General features: G+C 45.3%; 1 protein-coding gene across 10 annotated transcripts in view; it reads left to right on the plus strand.

Moving 5' to 3' along the window:
* Positions 1-1,940: 1,940 nt before the first annotated feature.
* Positions 1,941-26,161, plus strand: part of magi1b (membrane associated guanylate kinase, WW and PDZ domain containing 1b) — a 124,048-nt gene continuing 99,827 nt past the window's right edge. For 6 of the 10 annotated variants that reach the window (XM_031567469.2, XM_031567473.2, XM_031567471.2 and 3 more), the window contains exon 1: positions 1,943-2,795. In XM_031567469.2, coding sequence (XP_031423329.1) covers positions 2,498-2,795 — 298 coding nt within the window. In that variant the 5' untranslated portion in view covers positions 1,943-2,497. Of the gene's footprint in view, positions 2,796-26,161 lie in introns of all 10 variants that reach the window. The other 4 variants (XM_031567477.2, XM_031567478.2, XM_031567475.2 and 1 more) reach the window with 2 other exon arrangements.

The raw sequence follows: 26,161 nt of genomic DNA on the forward strand, positions 1-26,161 counted from the left end.
CAAAAGCCACAACTTAATTCATAACCACTGATCAATATCAATACCACATTAAAAGATTTCCTGTTTTTGCATGTGTTCCTTGCTTATACTCTGGCGAGTGAATATGTGTGGTGAGAGACGAACACAGATTCCCATTAAAACACAAAAACCTCCGGCCACGGCTGTCGGATGGCATCAGCTGGTTGGGTTCTGGTGACTCTTTGTGGCAGGTTTGCTGCGCTGGTTCCTGACCTCTACTCGGAGTCATGCCGGAGTTGACAGACAGAACCGTAGACGACTGCATGGGAAAGTGTGAACACGGAAAAGCCCTGGGCTCTCTCTCTCTCTCTCTCTCTCTCTCTCTCTCCCTTCAAAAGAGCAGCACCCTCAACCGAAGGTAGATGAAGAACACAAAGCCACATATAAATGTGAATTCCGAGGAGATTTCCGTTTTCATATTTTAGTTCAATCCGACGGAGGATGTATTCAACATATTCGAGGCCACATGTATTCATTGCCACAGCACTGTGATATATGTCCTGGTCTCCAAGGTGAGGTTCTGGAGGCTTAAGCATGTGTGGGGGTGACACAGTGTGGATGTTCACAGACAAATACATTTTTCAGGTTTCATTCAAAAGGAGGATATCCAGTCATGGCGAGATAACACCACCTTTTTGTTTAAGGATAAAACTATCATTCTATTGTATTTTTTGATGGGGAAGAACGAGCACACACTGTACACTGACAACATGAGCTTAATTCTAACAGTCCCCTGACTAATATCCATTTGGATGGGTTACATCACCCTTTGAGAGATCCCAGATGCGAGCAGCTAGCACTGTGGTCTCTGGCTTTGCGCCTGATTGTGGATCTGACGATCTGAGGAGATGTTACACGGTTCAGGCTTAAAAGCACTCTGTTTCCTGTCCCGTTCAGGCCAATGATTTCTCCCTCCTGGGAGCGGGAGTACTTTGGATGTTATTTTTAGGTTTTCAGGCCTCGTCTGCGTCTCCCAAGGTGAGCGGCGGCGGCACAGCCCATCTGATCTTATCGGAAGGCCTCACTCTGTCACGCTGACATCTTCTGCCAGTGTGCAGATCCTCTCCACGTGATACCGATCCTGATGGTAACAAATACGCTACAGGCAAACATAGTCTCAACTACCACATGTAATACAGCTCATTTAACTTCTATCTCGTTCAGCAAGGCGATACCAGTGGTGTTGCAGCTTCAGTTGAAATGCAAAAAGTATTTTGTGATGCTGACTGAAAGTGAAGTAAACTCTATGGTAAGACAGGTTTGGCTTTGTAGTGTAGTTTTGTAATTGTGGGTGTGACAGTGAAAATAAGGAATCCAGTAGAACTGGTACACAAACAGGTCACATTCATCCAGGTCAAATGGCAGTTACAAAAGATTTGAATAAAATAGCAAAATAAAGCAATACAATCTGAAATATACAGCTGATGGAAACAAAAGTAGGTCAAATACAAAAGGGACATGTCTAAGCACTCTTCCCAAAGGTTTCGCAATTTTTTTTATCAGTTTATGAGCTCCAGACCAAAGACAACCTTTGCTATACAGATGCTGCTTTAAAGCATTCATGGTCTATGGTTTTAAAAATACAAATATACATCAGTAACGTTGAAATAACAGAGCCAAATAAAGTTCCTAATATGCTCTGAATCAGTAAGGCTATTGGTAACACCACTGTAGTAACTTTTAGAATAAGCTTATGCAAGTCAGCTGATCTCCTTTTAGTGAAAAATACAGCAGCTAGAAGTAGCCTACATCCACTGTTATAAATTATCGTTTTGCTTTATTATGAGAATAACATTTAATCAAGAGCTCAGCGAAGTTACAGAAAATCCGGCTTAGGTTTGTAAACATTATGGTGGATGAAGATTGAAAGGCTTTAGGACCCTGCATTAGGTGTAGTCAGGATATCCCTTTAGGGCTCCGAAGGGAGGGGGCAGAACGCATGCGCTCCGTTTACTATCGGTTCATACCCATTGCTTGAGCACGCAGAATTGGATGAAATGTAACAAAACAGACGACAACATTGTACCTGCTTAAAGGAGCCGTGATCTGTGTGGAAAACGCTAACAAACTCACGCCGTACGTAGAGGAAAGCCGTGGGTTTGAAAAAGAATGCCGAAAAAGTTATTCAGAAGGAAGAGCCGAAGATAAAAATTAGTACGGACTCAAGACATTCATGAAACTAAAGCAGACGCAGATGAGATCGATCAAGGGGATTACCGCAAAGATGATAAGAAGATGAGAAAAACAATACACGCGAATTAGGAACAGCTGCTGATTATGGAGTTCGGTTTAAGTGGACTATAATGGCTTGATTTAATTCAGTTTCATTCTGTGGAAAAACGGCATTCATGCTTCAAGTTAAGAAAAAGAAACTTTGTTTCGTTTGATTGGAATATTTCATTCTATGAGACAGCGGACCATCCGCCGTGCTGGTTATTTATCGGTGAGGCCACCTGTTTCTCGCCTGATTTGAATCACCATGTCCAAAGTGATCCAAAAGAAGAATCACTGGACCACCAAAGTAAACGAATGCGCCGTCTATAAAGACGTCCGCGGTGAGCTGAATGCCGAGCTGTTCGGTGGAGCGGAGAATGGAGAGTTTGCCTACATAGGACAAGTTAACGAAAATGCGGTGGTTTACAAGAATGGCAAATTAATCGAAGGGGAATTACTATTGGAAGTTGAGACGCTTCCTGTCTCCGGCTTGCCGCTGTATGACGTTCTGACTGTGATAAAGAATTGCAAAGGACCGATCAGATTGAAAACAGTCAGACAAGGTAAGACAAACGCAGACCGGTGGGCTCTGTCCCTCATTAGTATAGGGGTCTTTAACTGAGAAACAAAAAATGTTGTTCATAATCTGAGGTCCCATCTTCACAGGTTGCATTGTTGGTGATTTGATTTTGAATGCACAGTGACTGCAAGTTGTATGGTTGTAAATGAATCTATCAGCTTTAATCATAGTTTCACAGTTTCCCGACCTCTTCGATCTATATAATGGGAGAATGATTTTTTCCCCCCAGTTGCATGGTTGCACGATATGAGAATCACGGTCACACATTCTTTGAGGTCAGCTTCAGTCAGCATGGTCATGCAGTTTGACACATCACTCTGACAAACATCTGCACAGAGGGGGCTGGTAGGGATGCCCAGAGACGTAAGTCATAATTTAATTTACTGGCACACCACAAAGCTTTGCAGTCAGGTGAAGTGTTGCTGGAGTAGCCATGTGAGTTGCAGCTCATGTTTAAGATTCTTAACATAATTTCAGTCGAAGTGATTACTGGTATGGAATTCTGGCGTGGCGATACAACTGGCACTATTGCTACGGATCCCTGTCAATAGTGTGACTATTGGTTCGGAATTCAGTCGCAATAAGATTAGCACTATAGGTATTGATCCGTGTTAACAGTCCGAGCCCCCTGATGTTCAAGTTTAATAATGGTACAGTGGTTAGCAATGCTGCCTTCCTAGCAGTTGACCTGGGTTTAGTTCCCTGGTAAAGCAGATTGCCTCTGTATAGGCACTCCATGCCAAATGTTCATTCATTGACTGGTTACGTACTTTAATACATTTGTGATATCACAAAGTTACTGACTAAACATACAGCCTACAATTACTAAACTGTGTCATTGAGGCATGCCAACAGAGGGCCATTGGGCCCTGTGAGGTGATCCCCAGAGGGAGTGCTGGTGACCCGTAGGTGCCCACACTGAGCAGTGGCCTATTGCCCCCGCTTTGACTGAGTGCGGCACTAGGATTCACCTCAGCAGGGAGGCAAACCATTTTTTTTACGGAAAAAACATTCCAGACTGAGAATATTCAAACTATTGGTAAGCTACGGAATTTAATTCATAGTCGATTCATAGCCAGCACATACATTATATGGACAAAAGTATTCAGACGCCTGACCATTACACTAACAGGGACTGTAATGACATTGTATTCAAATACATATACTTCAATATGGAGTTGGTCCCCCTTTTGCAGCTATAACAGCTTCCACTCTTCTTGGAAGGCTTTCCACAAAATTTTGGAGTGTTTCTGTGGGAATTGGTGCCCATTCATTCTGTAGAGCATTTATGAGGTCAGGCACTGATGTTGGACGTGAAGGCCTGGGTCGAAATCTCCGTTCCAGTTCATCCCATAGGTGCTCGATGGGGTTGACGTCAGGGCTCTGTACGGGTCAGTCAAGTGCTTCCACACTGAACTCATCAAACCATGACTTCATAGTCCTTGCTTTGTGCACTGGGGCACAGTCATGTTGGCATAGAAAAGGGCCTTCCCCAAACTCTTGCCACATGGTTGGAAGCATAGCATTGTCCAAAATGTCTTGGTATGCTGAATCATTAAGATTGCCCTTCACTGGAGATAAGGGGCCTAGCCCAAACAGGTGTGGCCAAATACTTTTGTCCATATAGTGCATTTATTAGGGCTGGGAATCAAGAGACATCCCTATACCAGATTATCATGACACGATTCTGTTGTGAATTTTGAAAAATTTGCACCAGTTTGAGGAAAAGTATACATATTGGGGATTTAAGAATGAGTTACTTGAATGGCAAACAGTGTCATGAAAGCAAAACTCTAACATTATCTAGTAAGATAAAGTTTTCACTGTGCTCATCTGGTCTCAGTAAAAGTATGCCACAACCAAGCTGAATCTGTTCCCTTCTTCTCCCAACCACCACTTGCTGACTGACTTAAGTCATGTCTCATAGTGTGTATGTCTGCAGTCAGGACATTCTAGTGCTGGTCGCACAAACACCTTGTTTTGATACGTCTATAATGTCTACTGGTGGCTGTCCTCTGGGGTTACCTCATGTGTTTTCAGTTACACTGTCCCGTCAGTTCTGGAATCTCTGCGTCTTTGTCCACCGAGCTCGCCTTCAAAAATGACTGAAAACAGTCTGAATAGAACCAGCCAATTAGCTCCTGCAGCGTTCCCAGGAGGTTGCTGGGCCCGCTTCCAGGCTCTCTCCAGGGGAGCGGTGGTCCGGCACTCACCCGACCAGATTCAGTTTCACATTTAATAATTCATATAGTCTGGCAGTTTGGACCTAATCACTCTTAATTGAGAAAATGTGTTTAGTGAAAAAAAAAAAAGCCTTTTTTTTTTTTTAAACGTACGCACCTCTGTCATTATTCTATGGAATGTTTTTGTCACCGTCATTCAGTGGAACTGGAATGGCAGGTGTTAATAGAAAGAAATTCCAGTGTGACTGGTAAGGTCTGGTAAGGTTCACAGGCACGGTAGAAATTTAACACACAGCCTCTGTTGGGCTGTTAAAATCCTGGTTCTCCTTTTGGAATATATGATCCGGTTGTTATCCATTAAACAGTTCACCCATCTATGATCTCATTAGGCCTGCCTAAGCGATGATGGTGTCAAACTGAGCGTTCAGTGCAAAGGAGGTCAGAATGAAACAATGTTGCGATGACCACAGCGCATCATTCCCTGTGCTTCTGTAAATAAGACGGTGTCCCTGAAATGTGAAGACTCCCATGACAGAGGCGAAGGAGTCTCCCTGATGGAAATGAGATGATGTGTTCTGCTTCATCAAGACCCGTACAAAAAGCACAAGCTGCAGTGGCTTATATCTTGGTTGGTGAGAATCCAGTTATTGTCCGCTTGGTTTAGTCACTCCAGTGTTGGCAGTGGCAGGACTTTCCAAACTGTCATGCAGGATAATGCAGCACAGACTTCTGGGGAGATGGGCTTCACCGTCGTCATTGTTTCCTTCAAACATTCTCTCTGTGTCCTGTCAAAACACTGACATTTCTACACTGACATTTGTCCACCTTTTTTGCAGGAATTTCTGGCAGCTTGATCATCAGTGAGGATTAGGAGGTTTGTAGGGAGGGGGGGATGGCATGGTACTTTGCGTGCCTGGTGTCCCTGTGTTTACACATGGCTCAGTTTAAGCCACGCTATATAGAGGGGTGGGAGACAACTGAGAGAGCCATAATGGACAGGGTCAGGGGTGAGGGTGGAGGTATTTGGTGTCTGGGTTGCAGATCACCATGCAGCTTATCTCCATGTGATGGCTGTTACCCACAGACTCAGCCCCCCCTAGAATTATTTCAGCATTCATTCTCGTGGTTCCCCAAACTTTACAGTTAATGCTCTGTTGGTATTATTATTATTGTTATTGCTGCTACTCTTGTTGTTTAGGTCAATATGGGATGTATTTCATATTTGCAAGTGTGTGTGTGACAGAGAGAGTGTTTTCCAGGTGTGTAGTGGTGGTGGAAATTGGCTGTAGGTTGGTGAGGATGGTCTCCGCTGAGCTCAAGCATGTGGAAATGCTCATTTCCTTTCCTTCAGTTCAACTCAGCCCCTCGTGGCCTCTCTCTCTCTTTCTTTCTTTCTTTTTCTTTCTTTCTCTCTCTCTCTCTCGCGCTGGCTCTGCCTCCTAATAAACATGTTTCTGTGTGATCCTGCGTTGAATTAGAAGGAACACTGTGTAAGGGTACTTACACCAGACCTAAAAGGATGGGTATGTGATGGTAAATGGCCCATGAAATGTCGTTGTCCCCCTAACAAAGGATGGCGCCTGCTCTGCCTTCACTCGAGAGGGGGACACAGTCTTTTTTTATTGCCCTGTTTTGGTGATTTGGGCTCTTACAGATTGACTGAAGTGTTGCCTCTTGTTGTGCAATAAAAAGGGGAATTGGTCACACTAGCGATTGTATTTACACACTCTGTCAGATGAAGAAAAAAAGCTATTATTCCCCGTTTGCCTATTCCTCTGCTTGCAAGAGGCCTTTCTCACTATAGTGGATCAAATGAAGTGTCTATTGTCTCTGTTCCTGTATTTATGATCATTCCTCTCAATCTGAAGGGCGTGTTAGCATCCAAACATCCAACATTTTTCCTCCAAACTGGAGGTATTGATTTTCAAGAGCATATTTTGTGTTGCATGTTTTGCATGTGGCAAAACATAAACCTTTTTTTTTTTTTTTTGCCTAAGAAACAGTTCTCTCCCCTGCATGCCATGCAAAAAGATTTCATAATGCTTATGTACCGGGACCAATATGCCCCAGTCTGCTCCACCTTTCAGGAGCCTGATCTTGTCTGTGTCTCGGCCTGCGCATAGGAGGCCACGTCAGGAGGTTCCTATGGTGATTGTTTCCACCCATCAAAAGCTCAGGTTACCAGCGGGAGATCAAACAGTAGGATGCATCCTGGCTGTGCCCGCCACTATGGAAATCATTGTGGCCTTGAGATCTGTGTCAACAGCTTGCGGGGCCTCTGAAGAAGGCTTTGGGGCGGCCATGAATAAATAGCCTCTCATTGCCATCCCATTATTTTTCCAGCAAGATCCATGCTGGTTGTCTGGAGGCTCTGAGTGGCTGACAAGAGATTTTGGAAAGGAAATCGCACGACAAATCTAGTCCTAATACCATTGGGACTTCCCACATTGTCAATCCTGTTGTCGCATTATCATAATCTTAGAGCTATAAACCATTTTTTTTTTCTCCTCTCAGTTCTTCAAAGCCTCGTCGTCTGTCATTGGTATGGTTCATGATGTTGTGGCGCTCTGTGGAGTGCTTGGGGTGTTTTAAAACGGTTGATTCCCAGTCTTCACTCAAGAGTCTTTGAAGACTGGGGTGTGACTAACTGTCCAGATATCTTGGAGAGGTCAGGTCAGCAGGGGTCACGCGACTTTCCTCTGGGAGGGTGAAGCATGTTAAGACTAGGGTAGTGGAAATAAAACAAAGCAAAAGAAAGCTGTTACTGGATTGCGAGTCAAGCCAACAGTCCATTGTGCGTTTGTGAATTGGTTGTGTGAGTCGACTTTCAGACGCTGATTGCAAACGGCACGCCATGTGTATGGAACTGGCGCCATTTTGCAAACATGCGGTGGTGGTTGCTTGTCAGTGGGTTGTGCAGCATTGTATATTCATAGCATGGGCTGCGAGATGTGCTTCATTTAAGGATGCAGGGCTGCTGCTTATCCTGTAACACAGACACACACACACGGACACACACATATACACCAGAGAATAGAAGAGCTACAGAGACTATCGGGTGCAAAGCGTGACGCATGCTGACGCAGAATGCTTTTTGTCAGCTCTTCTGTTATTTAGAGAGATGAAAATGCGTAATTTCCCCAACAAGCTCAGAGATGCAGGGAGAGGGAATGTGAGGCCAGAGATTGGGATCAAATCGGAGAGATCGAGCCCCTCGGGTTATGAGAACTGAACTGGCTTTGAACAGAAGTTCCTGTGACTATTTGAATAGATATTGATTTTGTAGCAATGTGGGTACACTGTATTTGTTCCACGTTCTACAAGTACTTGCAGTAGTTTGTCAGCTGTTTTATTCTGCTATGCTGTTTAGTTAAGCTATGCGATTTGTGAATGTGGGAATAATGTGAATAATAACTGTAAAATAGGGTTAGCCTTTAGGCAATGCCACTGTTAACTATGGGGTGATCACCTGTATCTATCACCTATGTAATTCCAAATGGACCTCAAAGATGGATCTGGGTGTTGTGATTGCCATGTGAAGCTATTGTTCCATTTAACCTTAAATACCCAAGGGGTTCTCAATTTCCATCTTTTATGGTCTAGCCCAGACTACCCAAGGGTCTGATTGCAAAAATCTCATTAAAACACAAGGCTTCTTTTTGCGATTTGTTAGCCTCAAAAGTCAGCCCTGTGGTCTTGTGTGTGTGCACACACACACACACACACACACACACACACACACACGAACACAGGCATTTCTCAGGGACATCAGCGAAGGCTACTCTTGACAGCCGGGATGTAGATAAAGCCGTCTGTTTTTCAGTAGAGCGAGGACAGACGCCACAGTCAATTTGGGGTGCTCTGTAAAGACACACATGTGGGTGTTTTGGTGCATAAGAGGTGCTTAAGCTGTCCCCGGTAGGCTGACCTCCTCTTCATCTTGCTCTCTGCACACGGGCCAGAGGAATGTGTCAAGGAGCATCTATACACAAGTGTAGACAGAGCTTAGGCACTGAAGCTTTGAAGTTGTATTGTCTTTAAATAACTGTCGAGAAAAGTACATTTTCGAACAGCTTGATGAGGTTATTATGTGCCTCTGCACATTAATATGCATATCTTGTACGCGTGGTATGTAAAAAATACTTGAAATCCTGTCTAGTTAGACGTTTTGACAACAGCTGCCAGAGGCACCATATGGAATTTCAAAAAAATACCATGCTTCAAAACACTTATTCTGTCAAATGGTCTCGAAAACATGTGGCCGGCATCAGGAAACTGTTGATGTTTTGTGAATGGTTTAATTAAGCTTGTTTTGACAGCGGGGGGTCTGGATTCTTCAGTTCCTCTGCTGGGCAGGTTAGCGCTTCCATATGTGTACAGTAGTAATGGCTCCACTCGTTATCTGCCCGCCCGCCTGCCCGGTGATCTGGTCTCGTGCCAGCATGCACCAAATCCCAGTGGAACGCCTGGACGTGTGTGCTCTTGCCAAGCCTCCCCGTGTTGTTCGCGGGGCGGCGTGGTGAATCACGGTGGTCATCAACACCTCTTAATTTGCCCGGCCCCCTTGCCCGCTTTGATAAAGTGATAAACCCTCCAGAGGGCCGGTGTGTGTCGGGGTGGGCCTCTCTGGGGAGGTTCTGGGAGGTTTTTGATGTGAGTGGCAGTGATCTCGGGGGGGCCAGGACAAGATGGGTCCAGATGTTCAGGAGGACAAGGAGCCGTGGGGAGGAGGGGGGGTGGGGGTGATAGTACCATGGGCTAATTCACAGTGACGTGCTACTGTCTCTGTCCAGATCAACCCTGCTCCTCTGCTTTGGCTGTGTTTGTCGGGTCGTTTGCGCCAACACTAGTTTGATCGGAACATGGACCAGTAGCGTCCTGCCTCTGCTTATGTCTCTCTTTAGGCCCCATTCCATCTTGTTTTTGATTATTTCAAAGTCTTTGTGTCCGTGTCTCACGCCTTGTTATGTGCTCTTTGGAGCCACAGACGGGGACTCTGTGCTTTGTGTGTAGTGTGAAAGGGTGGCTAGCGAGCCAGAACCGTTGCTGCTATTCTGAACCGTCTCATGTGGTGCCTGGAGCTACACGTGGGTTAAAATTATCTTGTGGAGTGGTGATCTGTTGGCCCCTGGTCTGTAATTCTGCGATCACTTTCAGGAACGGTGCCACTCCTAGGCTTTGCTCTCTCTCTCTCTCTCTCTCTCTCTCTCTCTCTCTCTCTCTGAAGTATCTAGAGCTGGCACGGCGTCGCGCCCAATCATGGCTCCCAGTCTCCCTCATGCAGGAGTGCGCTGAAATGGTTTATTTATGCTGGGGAGAACTGAAGTTGGCCTGCTCAGAAAAGTGTCCTTTTTTTTTTTTCCCCCGCAGGTTTCTATTTTCCATTTGGTCTTTAAAATAATGTTTTATGTTTTTATTTCCTTCCCCCTTCGTCTTTGTAACAGTGGCATATTTTACAGCTTAGCACAAGCTTAATGGAAGGGGAATCTTGATGTTGTGTCTGCCTAAATACCTCAGGGGAGAAGCTGTTTGAGGCTACTCTCCGTCTGCCACTCAGTGTATAGGTGGTCTAGACTTCAGGGAGTATATTTATGTCTCCGTGGCTCTGTTTGATCCACCCATGTGCTTGCGTTCAGACATATTCTCACTGGAACAACGAGTGAACATACACGTCAGGAATCTAACTATGTGATGAGGCATAGCTTGGGTGGGGAAACGAAAAATTCAATTCTGTAAAGTTGTTTCCTTTTTTCCTTGTAAAACGTACGTCCCACACTTCTGAGCTCAGCTATGTAACATTGTTTTCTTTGAAACCCACCCTACTAACTCGGGAGTCCATACGCATCCAGCAGTCTGTAAAACGTCCTCCTGCCATGCTGGAGACCGAGAGCATGGGCCATGCGTGAATTCTGCACTGCTTCAACTTTCAAGCGTCCCGGCCTCACCCTTTATTTGAAGCCCTGCATTTAAGAAAATGTAATGTGAAGTCATTTCTTCAAGGAGCTTCACTTGAACCCCTGCAGCAGTTTATACCCCCCCCCTCTCCCCTCCCCTTCCCTCCCTCTTTCCTTTAGTAGGTCCAAGGAAAAGGTGACATTTTATATAGCAGTGATGTATTGCCTCATCTGTTTAATACATAGTGAATAGCTTCTCAGGTATGCAAAGAATTCCTCCATTAAATGGCTTGTGACTGCTGGGGTGCTCGGTCTGTCATGGCCTTACGGGGGAAGCAGATAAGTGATCAGGAGGGATGGAAAAAAACTTCTGGAAGCGTAATGTCTCCTGTGAAGTGTTTTTGAAAGTAAACTGTTGGGAATGTGATTTTGTACTGACAGTTGCTGGTCAGTGTTGTTTGAGAGAGTAAGAGGGAAAGGGTGCGAGGGAGAGAAAGAGAGAGAGAGAGAGAGAGAGAGAGAGAGAAGAGAAGAGAGAGAGAGAGAGAGAGAGAGAGAGGGCAAGAGAGAGTGGGAGCGAGAGTGGAAGGGAGAATGACTGTCCGAAGCACCTTCTTGCTCCCTGTGCCAGCAGCATAATTCTGGTGTCTGCTGACTCTGGTCTGTTACCATGGCGTTGTCGGTGCCAAGGAACAGATGCCTTTATATTAGGAGAGCAGGCCTGAAGAGGTATTTCCCTATGGGTGCAGTCTCACATTAGCTCTCTGATCATGGGATTGTCTGCTGCTGCTGCTGTTTTTTTAGCTTTCCTCTTCTTAAAGTGTTGTGGTGGCTTCATGCATTTTTATTTTGACATTTGAGCCTAATATCCACTGTAAGACCTTTAGAAAATAGAAAAAAAGTCACCACTACAATGAAAAGAGTAACATGTTAAAACAGGAGTCAGTTGAATGCCTTGTGGCTTGTGTACTGAGAAAAAGGTCAAGCTAAAGTTGTTTAAAAAATAAATAAAACATGTATTGAAAGACTCAAAACTCATGATGGCCTGTTTTTGTTTGGTTTTGTTGTCATGACACCTGTCTGATGAAAGTAGGCTTCTGACTGTGGTATCTTAGGGATGAGGATGGGGTTGTTTGATGAGTTCCACGTCACTGGAATTACTGGAATGCTGTTCGTTCTCATGACGTTTCTTTCTCTCTCTCACTCACTCCCTGTCCGCCCTTGTCTGTCTTGTTATTTTTGTTGTCTCCTCGTCTTGTTCCTGTAAGGCTGATATCTTATCACCAATACACGCTGTCTAAGAAGCAACAACTCAAAGACTTTTTACTTGGCTCTGGGTGCACTCGTGTCTCATGTCTGGAGCTTATGATTTCAGCATGCCTCCAGTTCCTCCCTTTTTTAGCCATATTCACAGGCTCATCCCATAAGCTGATAGCTGAAATGGAACTAGCGGCATGCCAATAGCGCTGGCCTGCATTGGCGTCAGTGTGTCGAAAATGCTGGAAGTGGCTGTGGCCCTGTGATTGGTGGCTGTGGATGAGCATTGACACACCTGTTCCTAGGGCCAGTCCAGTCAAACCGGTTGGGGCGAAACTGACAAGGCGCCCTTACACCTGTTTACAGGTGCAAAAGGAATGTACACACACACAGAGGGGCAGGGGTGAGATGAGATATAGACAAAGAACCAGTTTCTCTAGGAACCATTGCAGAGGTTTGCATGTGATCCGCACTACAGCCTCGTGCTTACTCTGTCCATTGAAGCCGAATGTAGTGCAGACATGGAGTACAGCGTAGGCTGTGCACCCCCATCCCCAAATAGTTAGTTTCTCCCTCAGGCCTGCAGCGTATGTAAACAGCCTCCTCAGGTTGATTGAAGTCAGGTGCCCAAGTTCCCACACCAGGGCCTAAGCCTGGCATCTGCATTGCCTCGACTGACGGATAGACAGATAAATCACTCTTGACGTGTTTTAAGCCTCCACAGGCAAACTGGGCCGATTGCTGCAGCAGTCCCTAGAAACAGTTGTGAGGAGGCCGCCACGGATGAGAAGGCGAGGGTGTCTCATGATGCATATTTTCGGATAACTTCGTTTAGTTTGTGTTGTTTTCGCATTCCGCACACCCATCTGTGGCAGGTATTAGGATGTTATCTGGAAGGCTTAGATGCCCTTACTGGTTGTTTTCCCCCCTCCTAGGACTGAATGTTCTCTTCTGACATTACTCAGTGTGTTTCAAACGAGCTGTAGTCTATTTGTTCAGTTCTGTTTTTTCTCTTTTTCTAATGTCACGTTCCTGTCGCATTCCATGCAAATACGACTTTTTCCCCCCTAGGCGGTGTTCTAGGTATGATTTGTAATTGCGCTTGTACTACCGGTTTGGCTTGACCTGCACACGGCAGGCTTGTAATATAGGTCTCTCAGATAAGAGGGTCAAACATCTTTTTAAACCTCTGAAATATTAATGCTAGCTTTCATTAATCTACCGTGTGTGCCAGGTTCAGGAGATTTGCATGCTAATGTTGGATTTTCCCTTTTTTTTGGAAGGAACAGTAGTGGCGCGTGTGGGGTGCGGGGTGTGGTTAAGCGGGTTCATGGCCTGCTCTCAAGTCAGCCGGTAAATGTCTCGAAACTTCTCAGTCTTCGCATTGTAAAGAGAGATTCTTTAAAATTCTAGGTGCGGTGGTCACATTTGTTTAATCACTTTCCGTGAAGAGATTTACTTCCCCCATAAAGTACCTGATAAGACTCTCAGCTTTCATCTCGCTCTACCAACACCAGTCAAAAGCCATTGATCTCGGGGAAGACAGAAAAAGGCATTGATGAAGTGGTCCAACACGCCATGACCTGCTCGGGGGCTGAAAGGACCTCGCATTCCCTGAGTGATGTCGGCACTTTGGCTTTGTGGATCCCTGGGTATCAGCAGCATGTTTGTTCTCACTGTAAAGTCAGGGAAATCTGTCACGGAGGCATACTCCCTGGAAACATTTGAATAATTGTCAAATACAGTCAAATAGGGAAGGCAAACTCTGAGGAGAGTTTGAGGTGAGCTCCAAACTGATGACCAGCCTGCAGGACAAAACTACTCTGAACTGTTAACCTTTAACTACACATGCTGACCGGTATATGTCCCTTCCCTTTTCTGTGAAGTCACAAATGACACTGGCTGGCCAATTCAGTTGTATTGGGAGTTCACTAGTAGGAACCAACAATAGAAAAACAGATACTCCTATTGTTTAGATTTGGCCGCAGTCACCCTGGAAGTGAAAGTGCGACACCAGCAAAGCTGATCTCCAAGCTCAGGCCATAATAATTATACTGCTACGTTTTAAAGGGTTTTTCTTGATGGCCCCCTTAGTGTAGGGACCTCTGATTTCCATAATGTGGGAAACACTGGCATAATCGCGGAAAATCAGTAATTGAAATGGAGAATGTGGAATTGCACGGAAATTGACATTTGCCAGTAAAATGACAGGAGAGAGTGTGTGAGTGACACAGGCACATTGAAGATGTCAGAAATAGCTATCCAAAGTTAATTAAACAACTTGGTAAATCTCATTGTCTATAAGTAAATACAGAGTTTGTCATATTGATGGCGAACTGATGCATCCCTATGCATTGGGAACTGAACAGGAAATACGATCAGTTATAAAACGGACCACACCGGGCCAATGAGGCAGCATCTGCATATTCTTAGTAGACTTATGTCCATGTAGGTTATCACAACACAGTGGGGCCTCAGACTCAGTACAAGGTTTGGAACTGGAAACTGGATGATAATCTCCCTTTAAATACGTTTTTTTTTTTTTCATTCTATAAATTCCAGTTGACAATGATTTTAGATGAAAGTATATTTGTAGTCTTCAGGGTTGCTAGCATTGCTACCCTACCCTCCTCACCCTATTACAACACAGGTCTATCCACCAGCCATAAAAAAGTGTGTAAAAGCTCAGTAGCCCAGGCTTTTGTCCTAAGTACATTTGAATGGACAAACGTTTAATGATTATTATTATTGAACCTGATAAAACTAAATTTAGAAAAGAAATACAAGGGAAAAAACTGAATCTGACAAAATGAATTTGGGGACTTTATAGAGCCATATTATTGTTCAATAAAGTCTGACAACTTCACAAACCAATTTATTGCTTACATAAATAGTTTGTTGTAGTGTAAATTCCACAAAACTAGAAACACATCACATACATATTGAAAACACTATAATTTTTTTAGAGCAGAACATCTTTTTTACCCTCTGCATTCACAGTAACACTTCTAACAGGCTTTTCAGTATGGTCCAGTGTTATTAGCCCAGATTATTTCTGCTCCGTTTTTATGACTGAGCATATAATTAGCTGTATCTCCGCCACTGTGGACCATAACTATGTTCTTTCCTGTCTGGTTGATTGAAGTTCCTGCCCCTTATCATATATCCTGAACCACAGGAGGAAGAATGTATTCTGTAGCAGGTCTTTGAGTTCAATGTGTTTTGCAAGACTTGATACAAGGAAGAGCACAGTTCCTCAAGTCTCATTTCTTCAATAATACCTGACATGGCCCTCCATGCGTGGCATGCCTGGGGAACGGGGGGCGCGCGGGGGGGTGGAATCAGAGAAGAGACTGGACCGAGAAGCCCGGCGTGTTCTCCAACTGTCAGCCATCTGCAGGGCCGCTTCTGGAGGAGGGAGTGGGGGGGGGGGGGGGGTAGTAGCTCACTCCTCCCCTCCTCCTCCTCCTCTCCTCCTCCTCTAGTTCCTCTGCTGACAGCTCCCTGAACCGTGAAGAGAACGTGTGCCGTCACAGCCCGTGTTCAGAGTGGGATGGAATGGTTCTCCCCAATATGAAGGGATTTTTTTTTTATGTGCCTTTTTTGTATTCCACATTCAAGCAGTTGGAAGCATGTGAAGGGAGCTGGGGGTAGAGGGAGACCCACGAACGGAGCAGAACAATGAGCATCCGCTACTGTTTACAGAAGAGGAGTAGTTTTCTGTAGCTTTCCCTGAATGCTGTTTATCTATTTCAAATCTTTTTGAAACTTTTCTGAAGTGTTTATTTTGCAGGCTATGCACAATTCCACATGACTCCCCCCCCCAAACTGTCTAGGGCTGGTATAACCACATCTGGTGCCTTGGCAATCTGCACAACCTGCTTTTTACCTAACCTAGGCTGCCGTCCTTGGAGCTGACTCCTCACCACAGTAGGCAGAAGCTTAGTGGGAACTGAACCCAATACAGTCCTTCTGTTTTTTTTCCACAGCATAGATAGACCACTTACCATCCTCTCCATGGCTCCTGTGGTCAGATGCTGTGTATTTGTGCTGTCCTTGTGAACATGGTGGTCTGAAAGTCTGTCTGTCTGTCTGGAGCATGACAGAAGCGTGTTTACTACCAGTGTTCACACGTGTGCCCTCCCTCCCTCCATCGCTTAGTGTTCATTGAGGAAGCTGAGCTGTGAGTCACACTGAGCCGGCACAGCAGTGCTGCAGTATCTGCCCCATCTCTCTCTCTCTGTGTGTGTGTGTGTGTGTGTGTGTGAGCGTGTGAGTGTGCACAGGATGGGATCCAGGGCAGAGTTTATATCAGCACGTCCCCCTGGATGCTCTGCTATGCGTCTGCCTGCCTCCCCTCCCCTCCCCTCTCCTCTCCTCTCCTCTCCTGAGCTGGCCCTGAGATTGAACAGAACATTCCAGCACCTATCCCTCCTCCCAACCCACTGGTCCACTTCGAGTCCTGGCCTTGGCTTGGTCCTTAACTACCATCTGCACCCTGGGAAAAGGAGAGCAGCGCTGCTCTAACCCAGTGAACCACACTTACCCGGGCTTATTGCCCTGGGGTGTTGAGGACTGGGCGGTGGGGTGGGGTGGGGGTGGTGGAAGAGGTTGGTTATTTGTGCAGGAGGCATGAGTGAATAAAGGGAGGGTTGACGGAAGGAATCATTAAGCTGCTCGGGGGCCTTGAGCAGAAGGCGACAGATATTAGTGCCATATTTCATGTCGGTGCTATAGACCGTTCTGCAGATTTGGCAGTGCATAGAAAGTGGGGGAGAGAGTGGCTCTCTCAGTGGGTCTGTTTTGCCTGCTTGCATTGCATATCCTGGAGGAGGCCTGTGAGCGCCTTCACTTTGTTTCTCTCTCGCCTGTCCCCCGATGTGAAGGTGTGTTATTGTTCACCGTAATGAACACCAGCAGTTCCTCTGATTTTGTTCAGCCGTGGTGGCGTGTGGATTGTATCCTGTGCCTCTGGGTGTGTTGCCTTGTGAATAGCCTTCTCTCTCTCTCTCTGTGTGTGTGTGTGTGTGTGTGTGTGTGTGTGTGTGTGTGTGTGTGTGTGTGTGTGTGTGTGTGTGTGTGTGTGTGTGTGTGTGTGTGTGTGTGTGTGTGTGTGTGTGTGTGTGTGTGTGTGTGTGTGTGTGTGTGTCGTGTGATTGATGCTCTGGATCTTTGCAGGAGTAACAGTCACGTGTGTGCATAATTGTGCCCTCCCACTGTTTGGAGAGCGCCCACCCCCCTCCCACACTCCTCCAGCTTCCTGCCTCTATTGCCCCCCCCCCTCTACCTTTGCCCCCTTCCTCTCCGAGAGGATGGGAAGGACCGGGTCAGTGCTGCACCTACCCACACAGGTCAGGGCCGCTCTGTCACACTCCCCCCTCATCACCGCTTTCTTCTAAACAAAGCCCCTTTGTGTTCCGCATGTACGGCCGCTCCCTGCAAGTCTGGAACTTGTTAGGATTTATGTATCTACCCCTGGAATATGTACTGTGAAGGTATATGCTGCCTGGCAGTCTGGTGGTGTTTTACTATTCAGTGTCATGTGTCTTGTGTTAGAACATCGTCTAAAGTGTAGTTTTAGTTTCAATCCTAACTTTTTAGTGTGTACTGTGGTGTAGTGTAGAATTTCATCAAAGCAGACAAAGTGGGTTCAATAGCTTTGTCCTAAAACACTCATATTTTAAATTAGAATTGCTCTTAAGGTATATTTTTTTGGGAGCACTTTTCAGGAGGCCTAACATTTTTTTATTTAGTATCGCTCTTATTCACATATGTCATAAAAATCACCCTCGCCATAGTACATCAGTGCTTTCTGTCTCTCACACTCTCACCAGCTCACAATTCAGGAATGACTTGACAGAAAAATCAGGAAGGAATCCATTTTTTAGGAAAGGCTCTGTTGTCCGCCCCTTGAAGATGGCTTGTAAACAGCTAATTAGACAGAAGCAACTGGCACTGAAATGCTGCGTTGCCAGATGGGCATGTGGACCCCTGCAATTGGGGACGGTAGCTGGAGCTTAGGACAGATGGACCTCAGGGGGATTCCCACGCACCTTGTTGTGACTAAAACAAAAGTTTTTGGCTCATTTCATTCTTCATTTCCACAGATGCTTCACACAGTTGTGGGTCTGTTTTTAAATTGGGTCATGGGTAGTATTGGCTCTGTTGGCATGGCCTTCTTTCCATTGAGACACATTTTCTTAGTGAATCCAGAGAGGTTGTCAGTGTGATCCAAACACAGAGCAAAAAAAAAAGAAGGATTAGACATTAGTGTGGGTGTTACAAGCAGAGCCGACCGCAAAAAACTGCGCTGTTCCAGAACGTATTACCGGTCGGCACTGCGCACGCAGCTGGCAGCGTATGTTTAGCATCTGTCTGGGATGAGTACGACGGAGAGAAAGGCATGTCATGTCAACCCACAGGGACTCTCACTCTCGTTTTTTTCACTCAGGCTGAAGCAGAAGGAGTATGGGCCTCGGGCTCAATGGGACTGGGCATCAGCTTAGACCTTGATGGATTTATTACTGTAACTGGCACTCGTCGTTCCTAACACGCAGCAGCCCAGTGAGCATGCTAATGGAGATCCAGCAGCCATAATGAAAATCATATACTCTGAATTCCACAACCTGCTCAGCCCAGCTCAGCCAAACCCAACCCAATACAGCCGAGCCCAGCCCAGCCCAGCCCAGCCCAGCCCAGCCCAGCCCAGCCACGCTCAGCTCTGCTCGCATTGCCTGATGTGACCGCCAGTATTTTTTTTCTCCCTCTGCTTTTTGCCCTGTTCCTAATGTCTGCCTTTCATTTCTCAGCAGAGCAGTCCACACTGCAGAGGCTTGATAATCACATGAGTGAGAATGTTGCAGGATTCACAGCCTCATTCTCAACAAACGAGTCTTGTCCTCTTGCTAGGAAAATGTGATGAGGCAGAGGTGCTGGCATTGCAGCCAGTTTCCTCAGAGAGACCTTCGTGTTCATCTGTGCCCTCCACCTCTCTCTCCCTCTTTTTTATGGCTCCTGCACCACACTAAAGACTCTCATTTAATCTAAGTCATAGGAGGTAATGAAGTATCTTCTTTTGCTAATGTGAAGGGCAGCTCTCGATCTCAATGTGCTCTTACAAGAGGGGTTGTTAGAGGCTCGGGTTGTGTTGGGTTGATGGAGGTGCAGCACAATCTGTTCAGACTTTATTCCGTCTAGACGTCTCGCTCTGCCTTGGGAGCATAGAGAAGCGTGGTTTGTTCTCAAGAAGAACAGATAACGGCCTTTGTTATCGGGAACAGATAACAGCTTTTGTGCTTTTTTTGAAATTTGTTCTGTTCTGCTTCTTTTTTTTTTATATGAACCAAAATCCTGCTCAGAGCTAGAGAGATGAAGAAAGGAGTTGTGCCGTGTGTGTGTGTGTGTGTGTGTGTGTGTGTGTGTGTGGTGTGTGTGTGTGTGTGTGTGTGTGTGTAACACAGAGTGTGTACATGTGTGAGAGTGTGTACATGTGTGGGAAGGGAAGACATATGCGCTGACACACTACCTGGGTACACACACTTCCTGCCTGTGCATATTTCTCTCACCAGCCAGTGCTGTTTCTGCTGATGTTGCAGCATTCGCAGTCAACCCCCCCTCCCCTTAGAAATTTCATGTGATACATTTTTTGATGTATACTCACCCCCCCTCCGAGGGGTTTTCAGCTCTGTTTAACAAAGGCACCATGTCCATTACAGCCCAGACTTATCCCCCATTGAAAGAGGTATATGTTTTAAATTTCAAGCCATTAGAAATGTAAATCCATTGTTTATTAAGACATAAAAGCCTTTTTTTAAACTGATTGAGGCCTATTCTATCTATCTTTTTTTTCTTTCTCCCAAATGTAAACGTACATGGGCAAGAAAGTGAATAACAGAGTGGAGCAAAGTAAGGGGAGACAACAGAAGGGTTGTTTATGCACTTTGATGTGGTGGGACTGGCTCGGGGTTGGACAGAGAGGGAGAGGGAGAGGGAGAGAGGGAAATGTAGAAGAACCTGCTCTGATGGAATGTGGGTGGTCTGATGTCATGATCCGCAAATGCAGCCAGTTTCAGGCTTGTCTGCCGGCCTCTTTCAACTCTCCCCAAAAGTATCTCTCTCTCTCTCTCTCTCTCTCTCTCTCTCTCTCTCTCTCTCACTTTCTATTGCCTCTTTTTATGTGTTTGCCTTCCTTTTTGACTGAAGTACACTTAGTACACATGTCCTCCCAAACCAAATAAACAGATTTTTTTAAAAGATGGAATAAAGAGCTCCTCATATTTCCTGTAATGGGACACATGTGTCAGTTTAAGTGTGCTGTACTTCACAGATAAACATTGTCAAGAAAGTGTTCGTGTATGCTGTAGCTTCATACTTCATTTTACTCTCCCACTGCGTCTTCGGCGTTCGATTTAACTGCTCGGGAATCCACCGTAAACTTTTCCTCGTGTGTTCTTAAGTGCACTTACTGGTTGACTTGATGGGTTTGCCGACTCAAGAGAACTTGATCCGCTGCTGTTGCCTACACACAGGAGGTGTTGATGGTACAGGTCAACATTCCCATGATTGCACTACAGTCACATTGACAAATTGGCTGGCTTCAAATATTGCTTGGGCTGAACACGCTGCATACCTCGCTCCCAAAGGACAGATCGCATTGCTTGTTAACCCTGCATGCAGAGACTTTATGATTACAGTAAACTGACACAGTCTAAGGGTTGCTTGGGTTTTTTCTAGTACAGGTTACTTCTGTTTGTTTCTTGTCTTGCGGAAGTTGATGCCTGAGGTAAGCAGTGTTCCAGTTGAAATTTTGAGCTTTGGTATTTCACAAAAGTGCAAAATGTCTGTGTTTTAGTTTTTTGTAAGCGATGCGTGTTGCTTGAAATATTATGTTTGGTTAGATGGAGTCCTGGGCTACATGGGTGTCCTGTTAAAATCTATTTCTTACATTTCTCTTTGGCAGCAAGTACGCTGAATATTTGTTTTTTGAAAAATGTGTCTGATTATTACAAAGTGTTACATCTCACTTTCCCAATGTGCGGTTTCATTTAACATTTACCCTTCCTTGTTTATCTATAAAAGCCTTTGAAGATTTTGTTACTTCCAGAGACTTTTCTTCGCTTTTCCAAAATGTTTTTTCGGTCAGGGCTGTTCCATGAGAATTCTCAGTGTACAGAATCATTCATCTTCCTTCACTCTCTCCAGCATTCCATGTCTCTCTCTCTCCTAGCTCTCATAGTTACCCCCCCCCCCTCTCTTTCTTCCCACGCTGTAGTCACTGTCTTACTGTTTCCTCTGAGCGTGAAGAGGAGAGGGAGGGGAGTATTCAACAAGGACCCCTGAGCTGATTAGATACTGGCGATGGACTGTGATGGAAACCTCCAGAGTGGAGGTTGTGAGTGGAGTGTTGTGAAACCATACTGGATGAATAGATAGTTTGCATTTGCATATTTTACAACATACAGGTTTATAACAAATCCTGTACATGAGGGGAAAAAGACGGACATTATGTTGACATCGCATGACGTGGGGGCTTGCCTATTGAGTTAATTTGTTTTTGGCCTTTTTGTCTATCTGAAAAAAAATATTCAGTAACTGAGACCCCCCCCCCCCCACCCCCCGCCCCATGTGTCTTTCATGTGGGATCACTGTATTGTCACGGCACTGTGATGCGAAGCCTGCCCTCCGGTAACAATGTGTGCCCTAATGGAGGTCTTCTTGAGGCTGCGTCTGCCTGGTTTGAAGTACACGCATTCATTAACACGTATGATTGATCCAAACACACCCTCACCTTATCTACCCCCATCTGACCTCAGGGCAATTTAATGAGACAGAGATGAGCAGCGTATTTCAAACAGACCCATAGTACAGTCGCTCTCCGGCCGACGGACATATTGAGGCGTTTGCAAAGCAAACAAATGATGTGTTCAGAGGGAAATGATTTATAAGGCCAAGCTTTTTTCAGCTACAATGGTCTGGCTGTGTTATTGGTCTTTGATGGATGCTGTAGCCTACAATGAAAGCGAGTGTGAGTGAAATATGAGGTGGGGGGGTGGAGGGGGGGCTGGGGAGGAGGGGGGTTGGGGGCTTTCTGCAGAGTTCAGGAGCTCCCTCTCTACTGCCACACCTCCTGGGGCTGTGGTTGCTATGATGCACTTCATAGTGGACAGAATTGATGGTGGCCTTCTAATGGGGTGTCTCCATACTTAATTGATCACTGTGGCAACCTGGCATTCATTAGATCTCTGGACACTATCAAACAAAACAGACGCGAGCATATAGAAAGAGGATTTGTCTAGAATTGATGTCAGCGCGCAGTAGTGGCAGAGGTAGATCGATATGCGGCTCCCCAGGCTGTGTGGCCTTTGGAAAAATGGAGGATTGTCTGGTGCGAATGGATATTAGTGGGGAGGCTTTGCTGAGCCGCAGCCCGAGAAGCAATTAGAGACTCATTCAGCTGGAAAATGCCACATCTATTGATAAGTGTCCCGATGCAAAACATCAGCTTTGGTGGTTGTTTTTACTTAGTAATTAAAAGGAATTAATTGAGGTGTCTGCACGTGTCCTATGGGGAATTATTTAGGAATTAAGATAACAACTTTAGCATGATGTTGAAGTGTTCACAATCCTCTATTGGTTTGTGATTATTATTATTATTATTATTGTTATTATTATTTTTGGTTCATTTGGTAAAGCTTGCGCTAAGGCTCGTACAGTAGGTGTGTATTTTTGGGAAGCATCATGAGACATCATGCATCTGGTGCTGGTGATGAGATGCGTCGTCTTAGGGTTGTCACTCAAGGGAGGACATGACATTGTTTTTGGGCTGTGACGGCATCCGTCCCAGTGGACTGCCCTGCCAGTGCAGCGCAGATGGACTCCTAATGACTTCTAGTCAGTACAGCAACATCACTTCTGGGACCTGGCATGATTCAGGCCACTTCTGTTCATTCATTCATTTTTTCTATATTCAGGTTGCTGTCTGCTCATTACAACAAAATCACTACACATGATTCTATGTCTGTTTGTTTTTTCTTTTTTTTTAATGTACGTACAGTGATAAACAAAATGCTGTGTCATCCCTATGCTGTCATGTTCTCTACTACTGTATCCTTGCTATCATAGTTAGCTTTCCTTGTTTATTATGAAGAGAGTGGGGCAGGAAAAGGCTGTTCTGATTGGCGTCTACTCGGACGGTTAGGGTAATGATTTGTTTGTCGTGTCTGTTCCCTCTCCCTTGGAGGGTCATTACAGCCTTCTCTAGAGGAGTGCTGTTTACCCCCCCCCCCCCACCCCACCACCACCACCACACACACACACTTAATGTTGCACTCGGCTAACTGCTGTGCCGTGTTGCTTGAGCTGAGTGTTGTGGGGTGGGGGTGAGAGTTGGGTAGTTTTGCATCCTATTTTGATTGGTTTTGTCTCAGGAATGCTGGAAGTCTCACACAGTGAAAGATTACATAACCAACGGCAGCCCAGTTGTTGGTGAGGACTTGGAAGCGGGGATTTGAAGTGAGCTGACGTGCCCGTGTTTGTCACAAGCTTTTTTTTTTTAACGATGTCTGAAGCCAGAGAGCTGTGATTGGTGCAAATAGTGTCCATCTGGGCAAATGAATAATGTGATTTGAAGTCATCTGATGGTCACATGGTGGGCAAATGTTGTCTTATTTTTGGACTGATGCTTGTCCAAGTCATGCCCCCAAGGATTTCTGTCTCTCTTCAGTCACAGAAAAACACACACACACACACACACACAATCCTGTGCATTCGTTGTTTGTATCGTAGGAATTCTATATTCTATTCTATAAGGAGGTTAACAACTTCTAGTAAAGATGGTTTCAGAATGTATCTTCTAGCTTGTTTTGTGTGCCTCCCTTCTTTTTATTTTCACACTTTGTTATGACTCAGATTGCAATTATTTTTCATGCTGAAAGTGACTTTGTTTTGGCTGCGGGCGCTTGTCAGGAATGAGCAGTGTATCGCATCAGAAGCACTGCCGTCTGCATCAGGCCCGTGATGGAGGCAAGGCAGGCCGGGCGCAGACACTTAAAGTAAACACTATGCAACAATTTTACACTTTTTGAGGTATGGTTTTATAGGCAACTAGTTTTGGTCCCATCCTCAAATTCATTTTGATAGCATATGGTCATGTGAAGGACAGATGGACACCTGTGTCTTTCCCACTAGCCATCTAAGATATTGCCCTATGTATTTCTGTGTTCCGGAATGGAAGAAAAGCTTTCACACGCATGACATTGTCAGCTATACTTCCAAAAGACACCAGTTAGTGTGTTGGCAAGCTTCTATCAGTGTCAGATGGGCTGGTGGTGGAGTTTGCAAGGTTTTTGCATGCCTTTTAGGTAGTAGCTTGCTAGTTTTGGAACAGAACTCCGTATTGCTGCTTTAAGGAAGTGAATGCTTTAGAGATGCTCGACATTTATGGCTCACGAACCCTCGCTCTTTAAATGCTGTCTGGCATCTGCCATGCGAGATTCCTCTTGTGGATATTATACCCCTCCGCTAAATCTCTCCTTCTTTTTGCTTTGGTGGACACGATGATCAATCCTCTTAGTCCTCGTATCACACCTGTGATGTTTTTACTGTGCCATTCATGCACACTGGTTATTTTCTTTTCAATTTTCCTCTTTTCTGGTCTTTTTTTTTTCTTCTTTTCCCCATGACTGAGTGTTAGGACATGCATGACCCGTAGTGGTTCTAAACTTTCTGATATGGTAGCCGGGTTTTTCCATAAGGGCTGTTTTTTGTTTTATACATCTCTCCCATCTGTCCTTTTCCCCTAAAAACACAGCTTTTAGTGTTATTACTCATCTTCCATAGCCATTACAGGCTCGGTAGCCCACTGTGTATTTTATACACTCATATTTAGGCTTTTAGTGTCCTACGTAGGGAATGAGGAAGATGGTAAGGTTGATGGTATAGACAGAAGAAGTGTCCTTTCTTGTCCTTTTATTTATTTTCTGGATATTTCCTCTGGTCTGCGGATGGTATTTACAAACAGGCCGGACTGTTCCAGACGCAACATTTGTAGTGGCCTGAGGCTGACTTTGAAGCTAATTAAATTCTTGTGACCCTCTGTTCCTGATTTTAATGGGATTGAAGCAGAAATACTGGGCCGTGATTAAAGTGTCCAATCAGAAGCGGGGGGAGGGGGGTTTGTGTGGGGGATCGGGCGGTGTGTGTAAAGAGACACCATTTTCTTGACTCTGTACTAAGGAGGCTTTCAGCGCTGTTGCTGCCATCATCAGTGCTACTGTGATGGTCCACTCTACTACCTCTGCTAGTGTTGTTCTTGGATGATGGTAGATTGTAGTGATGTTCATGGTCATGAAAATGATGGAGGTAACAGCAGAAGTGCCTTTTTTCTCACATGACTTTATCAGACACACATGGAGCACGTGGGCCTCACTGCTAGGAGATTGAAAGCAGCTATTGAGGCTATTACACTGTGTAATCAACTAGCCATAGTGCACCAAATCACAGCATCTAATAGGGCTTTAATTGCTACACTATAATGGTCCGGTAATTATGCTTTGTAAAAGCTGAGAGTGCATTCGACATTGATGAAATTCAAAAAGGTGAGTGGTCATGAAGTTTGTCTACCACTTTTCATAGACATTATTGTTCATGCTGCTGTGTGTGTGTGTGTGTGTGTGTGTGTGTGTGTGTGAGTGTGAGTGTGAGTGTGAGTGTGAGTGTGAGTGTGAGTGTGAGTGAGTGAGTGAGTGAGTGAGTGAGTGAGTGAGTGAGTGAGTGAGTGAGTGAGTGAGTGAGTGAGTGAGTGAGTGAGTGAGTGAGTGAGTGAGTGAGTGAGTGAGTGAGTGAGTGAGTGAGTGAGTGAGTGAGTGAGTGAGTGAGTGAGAGTGAAAGTTAGTGTCGGAATACTGATGAACAGCAGGATATTTGGAGCGCAAGGTGTCTGGCTGCAGGATGTGATTGTCTGCCCGGAGAGCGAGCACGAGCCACCTCCACTGGGGCACGGTGACTAATGGGGAAAC

This window comes from Clupea harengus, chromosome 5 (genome assembly GCF_900700415.2).
Source record: "Clupea harengus chromosome 5, Ch_v2.0.2, whole genome shotgun sequence".
Taxonomy (NCBI): Eukaryota; Metazoa; Chordata; class Actinopteri; order Clupeiformes; family Clupeidae; genus Clupea; species Clupea harengus.